General features: G+C 40.3%; 1 protein-coding gene across 4 annotated transcripts in view; it reads left to right on the forward strand.

The window, feature by feature from the left end:
• LOC125454630 (clathrin heavy chain linker domain-containing protein 1-like) overlaps window positions 1–4,731 on the forward strand; it is a 53,230-nt gene extending 48,499 nt beyond the window's left edge. The window contains exons 10-11 of one of the 4 annotated variants that reach the window (XM_048535602.2): window positions 6–185; window positions 3,095–4,727. In XM_048535602.2, the coding sequence (XP_048391559.1) occupies window positions 6–185; window positions 3,095–3,303 (389 nt within the window). In that variant the 3' untranslated portion in view covers window positions 3,304–4,727. Of the gene's footprint in view, window positions 1–5; window positions 186–3,094 lie in introns of those variants that run through there. The other 3 variants (XM_048535606.2, XM_048535603.2, XM_048535605.2) reach the window with 3 other exon arrangements.
• Window positions 4,732–15,755: the final 11,024 nt, after the last annotated feature.

A 15,755-nucleotide genomic window follows, 5' to 3' on the forward strand; every position in this document is an offset into this window, starting at 1 on the left:
GTAAGATGATTATTTATTCTTGTTGAACAAGTGCCCAAACGCTGAGTTAATTCAGTGTCTGACTCATGAATGGAACGGAAAGCCAGCAGTTCTCTCAACTGGGATTGCTGTACTGTGGCTGATTTCAAATGATCATGAGGAAACTGGATTCCATCTTCTGAAAGAAATATGTGATTCAGGTCAAGGTAAGCAGACAGCTAGATTCATTTAACTACTCTATCAAATTAAAATATTCCAACACACTTCATGGGACAATATCTAAGAATTAGGGAATGTTTGAATCATTCAAATTGGAGAATTCAGAGGGTTCCGCTCCGTTAAGTAAGTAGTTACCTAGAAAAGGTTGGACTATTAAATACCTAGTCTAAGTCCTAAGCAACAATTCAAATGTCCCGCCAACTTAATATACACAACAATAACTATACCTTCCCCAGAACCTTTACACCCCCAAGACCCTGACCTTACATCACCCCTCTACCACTGGGACCCAGTGTCCCCTGCCAGCTGACCTAGCACCCATACCCCAATTCCTTGGGATCTGTGACCCCCAAGCCACCCCTATGCCCCGAGCAAAGACAAACACAGATATCCCCATCAGATCAGATTTCACCCACCACCCTGACTTATCCTAAAAACTCCATCTTTTACCTGACAACCTGCCTTCCCAGCATTCAAATCTCATATTTATCTCTTGTATTTACTTTTCATAAAAACTGCCTGTGATGCTGGACCTTTAAGTCACAAAATATGACAACAGACTTTTTGAAAAAGGATGCATTGTTTGCCATCCCTCAAATGTCCTGACAATTATGTTAGAATAAAAGTACTACTCCATATTTCTAAGGTAGTCCCAACTGGAATTTCCGATCAGAAATGTGAAGCTGTTTCACGACGTAAAAGAGAAGGAATGGATTGTGATTGCTACTTGTTGGAAAATCCTGCCCATTTAGTTCTTTTTTTTTCCTTAGATGTAATCTGACCTGCTGAGTTTTTCAAGCTTTTTTTTTGTTCAGATTTCAGAATTCCGGTACATGCAGTAATTTTCTTTTGTATAAGCAAAAGGAGGGTGTTTGGTGCGCCAGACATGATATAAGTCAGAATATAGCAGCAGAGTTATTGATCAGCTTAAGTTTGTTAGCTTGATCAGCTTATTGTTGGCTTATAAGATAAGAGACCAGTGAAGAAAACAATTGGAATAGTTGAGTCTGAAAATGACAGACATTTGCATCACTTTGGTGAGTTTGAGTACAGCAAGGCAATATTACAGAACTGGATATAGACCATCTTTGATAGAAATAATATAATGTCAGAACTTCACAACTTACTTGGGTAGTACAATGGAAATCTAGCCTTACTACTTCCTAATTCATCACAAAAGTTAAAGATTTTAGAATAATTACACAACATAAGGGTATAAGAACTAGGAGCAGGAGTAGGCAATTCAGTGCCTCAAGCCTCCTTCACCATTCAGTACAATTATGGCCGATTTCATGTCGGCCTCAAATCCACTTTCATGCCCATTCACCACGACACTTCAACCCATTGCTAATTTAAAAACCAGCCTCTTTCCTTCTTAAATTTATTCAATGTTCCATTATCCACCATGCTCTGGGGTAGTGAATTCCACAGATTTACGACCCTTTGAGAGAAGTAATTTCTCCTCAACTCTGTTTTAAATTTGTTACCCCAATTCTAGATTGCCCCACAAGACAGACATTCTCTCCAGTAAAAAAAACTGGATGCTGGAAGTAAGAAAACAAAAAGAAATTGCTGGGAAATCTCAGTAGGTCTGGCAGCAAAATAAATGTTTCAAGCCCAGTGATCCTTCTCCAGAACAGAGGAAACAACCTCTCTGCATCTACTTTGTCAAACCCCCTTAGCATCTTTTATACCTTAATTAGATCTCCTGCCGTTCTTCTAAACAGTTTTTACATGCTTGCCATGGGTATCAGGCTACTTGCTTTTCAAAACATGTAGTGATCTTTATAAAACTGTTGTACCTCAGCCTATTTAAGGGCTTAAAACTATTCTTTCTCATTTCAGTCCACAGTCTTAAAAAACACAAAATTAAAAAGACATAGTCCTTGCAGGTGAGAGTCAAATGGAATGATAAAGATGTTTCCCTAAAAAATCATCAAAAACAATAATTTTTGTCAAGTTATAATCACTTCTTTATTCTCATTCTCCAAGTTCTGTTTATAAAATCCAGATGCTATTGCCATATTTTATGGCTTTATTGGTTTAGTATGACACTTTCAGGGAATTATGCATTCAGACATCTATGCCTGAGATTTTCAAGTTTACACATATCCAAGGCCAGAAATCTTATACTGACTGTTCCATATATAACTAGAAAAAGCCGTAGTGCCTACTAGAACCCACCAGTGGCAGCTGTTCTGTGAGAGGATATCGAAGGGTCCAAATGGGAAGGAGAAAGTACATTCTTTTCATCTCCACCTCAGATTGGATCTTCCTCAACAAGGGAAGGACAGGACTTTACAACTTCTGATATACGCTCTTTATATGGGGAACATAGCGATGGATTTGTCCACAATGGCCCACAACCTACCAAACAGCTTGGTTCAGATGAAGCAGAATATACCTTCTAGGGAATAGGCAGATCAAAGATCCACCACCATGACAAATTTCAGGATAAGGATGTGCAGTAGGCTGATATTAGAGTAATGCTGATTAAAGCATTGAATGCAAGGCTAGATGAAGGCACAGAGGAGAATAAGATAAGTCATGGAAACATTGGTAAATAGGTACAAAGATTTTGAATTCACTGCTTTGGGAAGAGAGCTACTGAATGTCATAAAAGTTCAATGTGATGAATGAATGACTTTTCTTGAAGGACAATATGTGGATAGTGAGGTTTTACCTAATTTAGACGTTATGCATTGAGAATTTTAGAAAGATATCAGAGACATTCCATGGATGAAAATTCTGTTGACTGTACAAATTCAGTCAGAATAATGAGATCCAGATTTCTATTAATTTCCTCTTATGATAATGGAGTAAATCTAATAGTGATATCAATGTTGTGGGAAAATGCTTAAAACTACTCTCTTATTGTAATAATTTACTTATTTAGATGCTATGCAGCAAACTATCCTTAATGACGTTAACTGTACATTGGAAAATTGGCAAGAGATTGCAGATAAATGCAACACTCACAACCACAATGCATTGGCAGACAGCATTTTTACTGTGCTAACATCACAAGAAGGAGGAACTGTGATAACAATTACCACTGAAGCTGATAATGATGGTGCAAAATTAATAGAACATATTTTTTTGTAGCTCAGATTCTTACAGCAAATTTTACAGAACTTGTTCTTCACTTAAAACAATGTATGTTTTAAAGCATTCTAACTAAAATATGGCAATTTTATGAGATGTTAAAGTCATTTTTAAACTTGTACGTTTTTTACACATGGAGGTTTATCACATCTTAAGGACATGCTAGTATGCTTTATGATAAAATGTATTATTTTTGAAATGTTATGTTGGCAGACATTGCAGTCAATTTATATACTCCAAGACTCCACAAACAGTAAATAAATGAGTGATTAGACAATCTGTTTCTTTTGTTGTGGATAAAGCATGAATGTTGCCCAGAACATTGAGAGAAGTTCTCACTGTTTAAGTATGCCGTTAGATTGTTCATATCCACATGAATAAATAGCGGGAAGTGTGGTGTGATTTCTCTTCTAGAAGATTGCATTTCTGACAATGCAGTGCTTCCTCAACTATGCTGCAGCTAGGTTATGTGCTTAAGTGTTGAACCCACAATCCTCTGTAACAGAATTAATGGTGGTACAAAAATGAGTGAAGCTTTTATCCGATAAAACTTTACCTTTTCCGCGCAGTAATGTGTTACTTAATGCCCATCTTGTTGCTGTGAATTAAACACGAAAACCTGACCTTGTACAGTTTTATTAGTAATGTGGAGAGATTCCAGCCACGCAGCAAGTTCCCAAATGACATTCATTATTGCTTGTTAAATGCCTTGTTAACAGCCAATTTGCCATGAGTTGTGATTTTACCAAACTTGCCATACACCCTGATTGTCTGGCCTGTCCCAGGTGCATTCAGTGGAGGAAACCAGGGAGAATTCTACTGACATAAGCCTTTTTTCTTAAAGCTTTTGCTGCCATATTTCAGGAGTTAGAGGTCCAAAAGTAAAAGAGGAAAAGTAAGTTTTGGGATCAGTAAGTGTCAGCATGGATTTACAAAAGGGAAATCATGCTTGCCATCTACTTGAGTTTTTTGAGATGTAACTAGGAGAGTTGATAAAAGGGAGCTAGTTAATGTGATTTACGTGGATTTTCAGAAAGCTTTTGGAACCATATAAATGATTAGCATGTAAAATTAAAGCACTTCAGGTTTGGGGATAGTGTACTGATATGGATAAAGAACTGTTTAGGACACAGGAACCATTAGTAGCTGGCAATGGGTTATTTGTGGTAGCAACTCGTGATAATATGGCTTGATATGTTGGGTTTGGGGAAAGGACATGGGAAAAAGTGCTCAGGCCCTAAAATTATTGAATTCGATATTGAGCCCTGAAGGCTGCACAGTGTCCAAGTGGAAAATGAGATCCTGTTCATCCAGCTTGTGCTGAGCTTTGCTGGAGTACTGCTGCCAGCCTGAGACAGAGATGTTGGCCAGTGTCGATGGTGGTGTGTTGAAGTGGCATGCAACCGGAAGCTTGGGGTTATTTTTGCATTATTGTGACAGTAGGTATTTGGCAAAGCAGTCTGCGTTTCATCCCCTCCCCAGTGTAGACCCAAATCCAATGTCTATGCCCCAAGGGTCATGGGACCTGAAACATTAAATCTGCTTTCTCTCCACAGATGCTGCCAAATCTGCTGAGTTTTTCCAGTTACTTATGTTTTTGTCTTGCCCAACCTGACCCTGTAGCTATGGCTCAACCTAACCCTGCCAGGTCTGGCCCGACCTAAACCAAGCCCCAACCTACCTTAATTGCCTATCTAAAACCCTACTCTTCCTCAACCACATGGCACACTACACTCTCACTTACTTTTCCTCAGTAAAATTGCTTTTGTGACTTTTAAATCCTGAAATGTGGCAGCAAACATTTTTTTTAAAAAATGTGTATTTGCCTAGCACACTGCTCCTGCACTGAATGGGTTTATGGGGCAGATCCAGTTAAATTTTTCCCCAATGATAACCCTGACACCTTAATTGTGGGAGTCAAAGAAAAATACTGTTGAATCCCAAAAGGAAATAGTTAGTTTCTCAACTGTTAACAAAAAAGTTGCCTGACATTTCTGTGGCACAAATAATGTTTATCAGCCCAAGTAATTGTTCAGGTCTTGCTGCATGCAGATACAAATTAACTTAGTACTTAAGGAGCTGCTATTGACACTGAGACAACAGTGTTATGGTACATCAGCAAATTTCCCCAAATTAATCCCCATTATGATGAAGGGAATAAAGAATTCAAGGATTCCAAAAATATCTATTGAGCTCTCTAAAAATGTGAAAACTCAGAAATGTCTATAATGTTGAACAGGAGACAGGGGGACATTAAATGGAATTCCAGCATATTTGCTTTTGAGAACAATGATTCACCAAAATTAACATTTGCAGCCATTTAGTTTGATTATGGTAAATCAATGTGGATATTTCCATTTTGAGGCGAATCATCTGAACATTATGAAGGAAACATTTTGAGACACCAAATGCTTTTCAACAAGGACACAAGGGAAGGCATCCCAGGATTAATGTACTGAACAGGCTATTAAGAGCCAAACATTCAGTGCCAGAATCAGAATCTTTGAACAATTCAAGCCTGCAATAATAGTAGAAATCAATTTCATTTTTACCTTCATTGTAGGTTTTACCTTTACTAGCTATAAGCCTTTCTATCTACATTAAATTAATAACTTCATTACTTTTTACTTAACTAACATTCATCAATAGTTGTGTAATAAACTAATCTTTTATCTTGTTTAAAACAAGCAGCGCATTGGTTATCTTTATATTCAAACACTCAAAAAATAAACAGCACCACACGTGAACTTGTATAATTTCTTTGTTCATGGACCACTGATGAATCATCTGAATTTGATTTTGATACTACCATTCTGCAGTCTGGTAGAAGACCAGCTTTTTGATAGACCCAAAGGTTATCATCATCCTCAATTTGTTGCTCTCAGATCCTTCCAGGGCTCTATTACAGGGTTTTATAGTCAGCAAGTCAGCAGCTCACAAGTGCACAAACAGGAATTATGTCAACTTTGCCATGTTGTTTTCAGTCAGACTACTTGGGTTTGTAGCTGCGGGGCTTTGAAAAAGTGCAAGGGATCTTCAATGCACAAACGTGGCAATCCAGGCACCACCCAAAGATATTTATGTGCTGTAATGCTTTCCATTTCAAAAATGTATGGCAGGTGTGCCATCACAAAAACATATTCTGGCAGACATGAACATGTCTAAGGAGCTACAATGGTACTTCCACTTGGTGGCAGCCCACATTCCATCATATCTTTGCCCCTGGTTGTGGCACGTCAAAGCTCCATCCAATAAAGATTAAGAGCATTACAGTTGATGTCAGCTGACTATCATTTATGTAATCAAACTATCTGATGGCATCCTGAAGATGCAATTCAAATACCTAGACTACATGGGACTCTTCCTTATGCACTCACCAACCAAGGTTTGCAAAATGATCATGGTGTGCTCTGCTTTGCAGACCTGCAAAAAGAACAAGATAAAGAGTTCAGATCCTTTGAACGATTCCAATACAGCACTAAGTTGCTTACATCACTGTTAAGAATGCCCATTTTCTCAAATTCATTCAGGTAACACCGGTATGTAAAACAGCCACATTTCCTGTCAACATGTTCCCCCCCACCCCGCAATCAACACTCCTCCACATCCATTCCCAAAAATAATATTGCCGAAGAAACTTTGCTGCAAATGATCAACCATTCCACAAATATTCCCTATTGATCCTTGTAATTTCTTCTTGTTCATTATCAATTTAAAAGGTAACTTGCCACCCAGTGACTAAAAATGGGCAAAACAAGAAAGTGGTGCAAAATAGTAATGTTTGAGCTTTAACTAACAGAACAGAAATTGAACAACATTACAATTTCTCACACATCCCTTACAGGTAAATGTGGAATGTGCTTTTGAATTTCCCACTGAATATTGACTCTTGCCCCTTGCTTCCAATGGGTCTCTAGGTAAATGTTTTGGTCCATATAAACATTTTTCATATGCTAACTGTATACCATCACAAGTTTCCAGCTAGTAAAGTATCTTCCAGGATACATTTAGATTAAGTCAGATGATATGTTTAAAAATAAACTATTTAGATGCTAAATAGCTTCCAGTGGATGCAATCATTCTTGATTGAATGGAGGCACTGGAATAATTTTTGTTTGTAGATCCGTCAAATTATCATCTCAGTGAGTATCCACAGACACATGGAAGGTCCCAACTTTAATCCCTGCTTTGTATCAAAGTTAGTTGCTTTATGGGAGTACCCTGATTCATCTGAATTTGGGGAAAAAAATAGAAACAGAAGTATTACACAGCTTCTTATATATGTTAGAAACATCTCTGCACAATCCTAAGAGACAGCATTATCAAGGTCTTAATTCCTGCTGTACCACGAACAAAGCGCTCTGATTCAATACAGTTATTAATAAATAATAAAACAGAGATAACAGTTCTGACAAGTTCAGTAAAAACCTATGTGATACATCCATCTCCAGTATGACACACCAGTTTTTTTACTGCAGTAAGACCTTTACAGAAGCCTAGACAGCCCTTACATCTTTGGCTGTCTTTCCGGTATCACAGGAGCTGAAAGCAGAGTGAGTGACTGTAAAACAGATCACCAACACACTCAACTGGAGAACCTGCAACCTCACTCTCTGACAAGCAATGTTTTTCCTTTCCATGCACCACAAACAACCAGTCTTGCTTACTTGTACTCCGTAAGTCACGATGCACTCTTCTTTGGTTCACTGGTTAACCCCTTTGCAGTGGATTTCTCTGAGTTTATAAGAGATTATGTCAGCAATAGTGTGTGATGTGCAGAACAGGAAATGTTGATTTATTGTGGTCAGTATATCCTCTCTCAGACAAAAATGAGATAATTCAAACAGGTTCCCACCAAGTCACATAACGTCCTAACTTGAAAATATACTGTCGTTGCTTCACTGTTGCAGGGTTAAGGTCCTGAAATTGCCACGTTAATTAGACAGTGAGTACACCTCCACTGTGTAGAATGCAGTGGTTTAAGAAGATGGCTCACCACCTGCACTCAGGGGAAATTAGGGACGTGCAGTAAATAGCCTCATCAGCAGATTCTTGCACCAGAAAACAGTTATGATTTGAGCAAAGATGAGTGTTTTTCACCAAGTTGATGGTCTTTCTCTGGTAAATGATGTTTATCTTGAAATGCATCTCTAGGAGAATGTTCAGTGGAGAGTCAATAATGCAACAAATGAAGAAGCCAAGCCAGCAAGGGAAATATAAACAAAATGAGAGAGGTTATGCCTCTGAAACTGCTGGACTCAATGAGTCCAGAAGACTATAAAAAAGTGAGACACAGTTCCTCAAATTTATATTGAGCTTCAAAGGAACTGTAGGCAACTAAAGACAGGCAGAGTGATGGTAAGATGGATACTTAAAGGTCGGAATTCAATCAAGCATGCTGAAGTGGCATGCTAGGAGTGCCCACACTGGATATTCCAACCGTGGGAAGACTTTCGGCATGGTGGCACAGTGGTTAGCACTGCTACCTCACAGCGCCTGGGACCCAGGTTCGATTCCACCTTTGGGCGACTATCTGTGAGGAGTTTGCACATTCTGCCCGTGTCTGCGTGGGTTTCCTCCTGGTGCTCCAGCTTCCTCCCACAATCCAGAGATGTGCAGGCTAGGTGGATTGGCCATGCTAAATTGCCCTAGTGTTCAGGGATGTGTAGATTAAGTGGGTTATAGGGGGATGGGCCTAAGTGGCATGCTCTGAGGTTCGGTGTGGACTTGTTGGGCCGAAGGGCCTGTTTCCACACTGTAGGGATTCTATAACTATCTCACACGTACACACACACACACTATCTCTCACACACAATCTCACTCTCATGCACACACATGTACGCACTCTCACACGCACACACAAATCATTATCTTTCACACACACACACAAATCATTATCTCTCTCTCACACACACACTAATCATTATCTCTCACACACACTCTATTTCTCAAACACACTCACTGTCTCACACACACACACACACACACACACACACACAATCTCTCTCTCACACACATACACAAACACGCTCTCACACACACACATACTCTCTCTCTCTCTCACACACACACACACAACTTTTGTAAATCCCTACTTTAGAAATAAAACCAGTCTGACCAAAAACCAGAACACAAACTGATTCTAAACAAATTCTCACACCTAACATGCCTTGTCTAACCTAAAATGTCACCTCTTTTTTACATTGATAAAACCTTTGCTTCTCTCAGAGCAGTGACTTGAAAGAAATTTGGGATGTACATATCCATGTTGATCAATTAAAACCTTCTAACTGATTAAAGATTTAACAGCATCTTAGGTTTGCTTAATACATCCTCATCAGTGGTATGACCCTTTGATCTTTTACTTATAAATTCTGTGAATGATTCCACCTCTCTCATGACACTGGCTCCAAATGCTTATGTTTTCAAATAAACCTGTTGGAATATAACTTTTGTGTTGCGAGATTTCTTAATCTAAAGGAAACTGCATTTTAATCAGAAAATACAGTATTCTAAATTGAAAGAAGTACAAATTGTAATGAGATAGGTTATCTAAAATATTAATTGAGAATATCAACTGGTTGGAAATAAAATCTTTGCAAAACATAGGAGATGGATAGCAGGACAAAATGTTACATTTACAAAGAACACAAGTTGCTTAACTGAAGTTACTGAGCCAACAATACTTTCAGATGAAGATCACATCACCCACTTTATGGGTTTAACAAAGTTATTGGATTTGGATACAGGTTCTTACATAACTCGTCTGGAGCAACAGCCTCATTTTTTTGCTCTGAAATCCCCTCATAAAACTATATGAGTTGGAAACCAACTGGAAAATTCAAAATCTAAACAATTATATCCAGAAATCAGTTTCAGCCAGGCCTCACTGATGCAGGGAGACACCCCAGAATCAACAGCTTGTGTGCAAAATGACTGGCTGCAGATCAATATTTTGTCCTGAGTTTAAATGTTACTTGGTTAATGTAATTTTAAGATAACACTGAAGAGTTTTAATTTTGTTTCTGAGCTTCAGAGAGAGGGTGGTGTACGTGTATGTGTGGCCTCTGCTCAAGTAAGCATTACATTCAATCTAGAGAGGAGGAGAGCTGACGTTTCGGGCCTAGACCCTTCATCAGAAAAATGATTATTCTGGAGAAGGGTCTAGGCCCGAAGTGTCAGCTTTCCTGCTCCTAAGATGCTGCTTGGCCTGCTGTGTTCATCCAGCTCTACACCTTGTTCTGTCAGATTCTCCAGCATCTGCAGTTCCTATTACCTCTGATTACGTGCAATATCGTAGTTCCTCATTTATTACTTAAGGAGGAACCTGGCTGACATGTTTCTGATACTGTACTATATACTGTTTAATATATAATTGGCAATATAACCTCCCATTTTTATGTTAAACTTTGTTTTATTCAGTGGAGGAGTTGGGCAAGAACAAGAACTAGGTCACCCCATCTAACTTGGCTGTAGTAAATTAACCAAAGTAAAAGATGTTTAACTCATAAGAAATGTTTGGAGCCTTGGACTGTGAGAAGGGAGGAGGTGAAGGTGTTGGATCTCACTAGCATGAAAATGTGCTTTTGGAGGTCAGGTGTGGGAAAATTAAGAAGTGGACAAGAGTGTTGTGGAGGGAATAATTCCTTTGAAATGCTGAAAGATGAGGAAAGGAGAAAGTATATCTGGTGGTTCAATTAAACTGTAAATAGCAGATATGGTGGTGGATGATCTGTTGAATAAACAGGCTGGGAGGGTGCAAGATGAAGACAAACCAAACTTATTGTGGCTCCAGGTAAGAGGGGAATAGGCGACAGCGAAAGTTTATGAAATGGAAATGTAAACCAAGCTGAGCGGGAATCCCTGGTTAAGGAAAAAGAAACACATCAAAAATGCTACAATAGAATGTCACAACATCAGGACTGATAAAACAGAATTGAGAAACTGGGAAAATAGAATGCTGCTCTTATAAGGTACATGGTTTGGGAAAGTGTAGTCAAAGTAGTTGTGGAAGCCACAAAAACACAAGGTACTGGAACAGCTCAGCAGGTCTGGCAGCATCTGGCACAACAACGCCTCTTCTGGTATGGCAATACCTCTTCTTCCTCAGGCAGCTTGGGAAATTTGGCATGTCCATGATGACCGTTGCAACTTTTGCAGATGCACCACTGAAAGAATACTGTCCAGGTGCATAACAGTCTGATATGACAACTGATTTGCTCAGGAATGTAAGAAACTACAGAAAGCGGTGTGCGCAGCCCAGACCATCACAGAAGCCAGCCCTCCATCCATGGGATAACAATGTATAAAGCTGGATGGACACAGCAGGCCAAGCAGCATCAGAGGAGCAGGAAATCTTCAGAAATCAGGCCTGAAACATCAGCCTTCCTGCTCCTCTGATGCTGCTTGGCCTGCTGTGCTAATCCACTCGACACCTTGTTATCTCAGATTCTCCAGCATCTGCAGTTCCAACTACCTCCATCCATGGGCCCCATTTAACAAGCTTGTTGCCAAGGAAAGGCTGCCAACATCATCAAGAACCCATTGAGCACTGGTAATAATCTCCTATAACCTCTTCTGTCGGGCAGAAGATATAGAAGTTTGAACATACACACCAGCAGGCTCAGGAGCAGCTTCTTCCCGGCAGTTATTAGACCGATGAATGGACTCTGGAACTTCAAATAATGCTGATCTTGCTAATGTTGATCTTTCCTAATGTACACTCTGTGTGATGTAACCTGAAAACCTCTGCTTAAGTTTTTTTTACCCTATGATCTATATATCCTTGCTTACTATAATCTATCTGTATTGCTCATAAACAAAGCTTACCACTGTACTTAGGTACACGTGACAATAAATAAATGCATCTGTGAAGAGAAATCACATTTAACGTTTTGGGTCTGGTGACCCTTCCTCAGAACTCCAGTTCTTCACAGATGCTGCCAGACCTGTTGAGCTTTTCCAGCAACCTCTGCTTTTGTTTCCGATTTACAGCATCTGCAGTTCTTTTGGTTTTTGGTTGTAGGAGCCTGTGGGCAAATACTGAATATTTCTTGATAACGAAGACAGAAAAGTTGACAAATGGAGTGGGAGATTGAAGATGGGCTATAAGATGGCAAGAGAAAGGTGAAAGCTGGAAGCAACGGCAATGTCATTTGATGATGTCTCTGATGAAGGGTCTAGGCCCGAAACGTCAGCTTTCGTGCTCCTGAGATGCTGCTTGGCCTGCTGTGTTCATCCAGCTCCATACTTTTGTTATATCTGTGATGTCATTTTCCATAGGTTTCAAGTTTGAGTGCTCAAGCAATTTCTATTTTCAAACACAAGAGGGCATCAAAGACAAGTTTGAACAATGATCATGGCCTAGCAGTCAGCAGCAGCAATTCAGAGCACACTAGTTATTTTTAATCAATGCAAATGGATGAACTCAACCAAGTCCAGATGCATAAACCAAATGCATAAACATTAAGAATAATGACTCTTAGTTTTCAGAAATTAGAATTCTCTGAAAGGAAACTAGATCTTTAACTGAATGGGCCTACCCATTATTGGAGGTACAATAGTGTCACTGACACCAATACACAGCTAAAGGTGCATTAATAACAATCAGCGTAGATGTGATTATGATCAACCAGACACAACAGAAAAAGTAAAGGAAAACAAAATCAATAGTAGGAAGGAGTATTTTGTATGCAATGTAATTGTTTTACAGAAAGACTCTGAACGGTGTTTACCGAAAGGGCAACAAACTTCTTTCCATGTACAACTGAAGACTTGTTTGTACAAACTTCAGAACTAATACAAACAGGCAGTGTTTAGATTTATTTTATAGGCAGGGGCAGTAGAAATGCCTTCACATGCACTGAAACACATTCATGTGTTACCAGAGTAGTTTTTTCTACTCGAAACAATGGGAACTGCAGATTCTGGAGAATGTGAGATTACAAGGTGTGGAGCTGGATGAACACAGGCCAGGCAGCATCTTAGGAGCAGAAAAGCTGATGTTTTGGGCCCGACCCTTCTTCAGATATGGGGGAGGGGAAGGGGATTCTGAAATAAATTGGGAGATAGGGGGAGGCAGATAGAAGATGGATAGAGGAGAAGATAGTTGGAGAGAAGACAGACAGGTCAAACAGGTGGGGATGGAGCCAGTAAAGGTGAGTGCTCCTAAGATGCTGCTTGGCCTGCTGTGTTCATCCAGCTTGACACTTTGTTATCTTAGTTTTTTTCTACTGCCTGGCTACTCCAGAAATCACCAGGCCAATGTTCACGGCACACTCCCCACCAACCACTCCAACCCGCCCAGTACCTTCCCAGTAACCTAAAAGATTTAACACCTGCCCACACACCACCTCCCTTACCTCCATTCAGGGCCCTAAACAGCCCTTCCAAGTGAGACATAGCTTCACCTGCATCTCCTTCAGCCTAGTCTATCGTACCCGGTGCTCCTGATGTGGTCTCCTCCACGTCAATGAGACCAAACATAGGCTAGGTGACATTTTCACCGAACATCTTCGCTCGGCCTGTAATGGCCAACCTAACATCCTGCTCACTCACCCTCTGACATGTCCATTCTCAGCCTCCTCCAGTGTCACAGTGACTCAGAACACAAATGTGAAGAACATCGAGGGCCAAAGAGCCTGTTCTGCGCTGTATTGTTCTATGTTCTATGTTCTAACACCTTATGTTCCACCTGGGCAGCCTACAGCCCAGAGGACTCAAGATTGAGTTCTCCAATTTCAAATAAGCTTCCTATCCATCCCCCAGCTCCCGTTCCAGCCCTGCCTCCTCCCTTCCATTCCACTTTCTGACCATCCCTTCCAACCACCAGCCACACTCATCACTCCCATTGACCAACAAGGTCGCACCTACTACCAGTGTCCACCTATCACCACCATTCTGCCTCCACCTCTCCCCCGACTCTCTTTGTCTGCAGCTCTCCCTACCCTCGCATCCAGCCCTGTAGAATGTGTTATAGTCACTCAGAGATGGCAAGAACTGCAAATGCTGGAGTCAGAGATATCACAGTGCAGAGCTGGAGGAACACAGCAGGCCAGGCAGCATCAGAGGGTCACATAAGGTAGAGAAAAAACATTGGTTGAGGTTGCTGCCTGGCCTGTTGTGTTCCTCCAGCTCCACACTATTATCTCTGAAGGTCTTGTTTGGTTCCTCTTCAAACAAGTTGCAAACAAGTCTGACCAGAATGTAATGAATGATTTGCCCAGGTGCCCCACAAAACCACATCGGTCAAATCAATATGAACACAAGCCAGTACCAAAGTAAGATATTCCCACTCTATTAGAAACAAAATTACAATAATTTTTAATACTGGACATACTATCCCTCACAAAAGCAGAAATTGCTGGAAAAGCTCAGCAGGTCTTGCAGCATCTGTGAAGAAAAAGAATCAGAGTTAAAGTTATGGGTTCGGTGACCCTTCCTCAGAACAGTCCGCAATCCTAACTGGCTGCTTACAGTTACAATACTTCCTAAGTCTCTTGTAAATTTACGCAGTTGCTCTCTCAGTGGCACTGTCTCTGAGTCTCCAAAGTTGCTTTCTCCCCCGTCTCTGGATGGTCAGCTGGTCTCTGTGTCTTGCCATGCTGGTTTCCTCAAAAGGCCTCAGACGCTTCCAAGAGCAGTTCCAGGAAAGGTTCCAAGTGAGCTGTTTTTATACCTTCTAGATGGCTTTCTGGAACTCTGTAGTTCTGACTAATCAAAGAGATACACTTAATAGTTTGAAACAAGAGTCAATCATTTAGATGGCTTGCTAATGTCAAGTTTCTTTGTGTAGCAGGGCCCAGTGCCTGTCTGCCTAGGCTGTCCTTTGTTCAGTGGATAAATTGTTGGGGGTACCAGTGCAGGCTTACTGTTGCCTTTTACATTATGCTTCTATCATTTGCACCTGGCTGCTGTGTTTGCACTGTGTCTGGTGTGTGGGTTTTGTGAATTCAGAGTTTCACTTGGCCAATGTACCCAGCATCCCGTGCTGTTCAGCCAAGTTTGCAATCTGTTTTAGCAGCCAAGAGATTGCTACAAAGCGTAATACCCAAGACGTTGACTGCTCCTTTCCTCCAGATGCTGCTTGGTTTTGCTGTGTTCTTCCAGTCTCCTGTTTGTCTACCAATGAATTCTGTCACTCAGTAAGAATAAAAAGGTGGTTTCTTGTACTGCAAGTCTTAATAAGTATGTAAATAAAAGAGAAGTTGACCAGCTATAGCTGGCAGTAAAGAAATCTCACCTCACACTGAATTTTCACAAGTGAGTACAGCAAGGAGGCATTTTTGTATACTTTTAGTTCTGCCTTAGCAAAACCATAGCTTGGATGCCTACCTAGAAAATGAATTATTCACAGGATAGATTTTTCTGTAAAATTAACTGTGAGACTAACAGTATTGACTGTTATTAAGGTATAAATTATATAGTAATTTGCAGTGCTTGCACATGGACAC

This window comes from Stegostoma tigrinum, chromosome 9 (assembly GCF_030684315.1).
Source record: "Stegostoma tigrinum isolate sSteTig4 chromosome 9, sSteTig4.hap1, whole genome shotgun sequence".
NCBI lineage: Eukaryota > Metazoa > Chordata > Chondrichthyes > Orectolobiformes > Stegostomatidae > Stegostoma > Stegostoma tigrinum.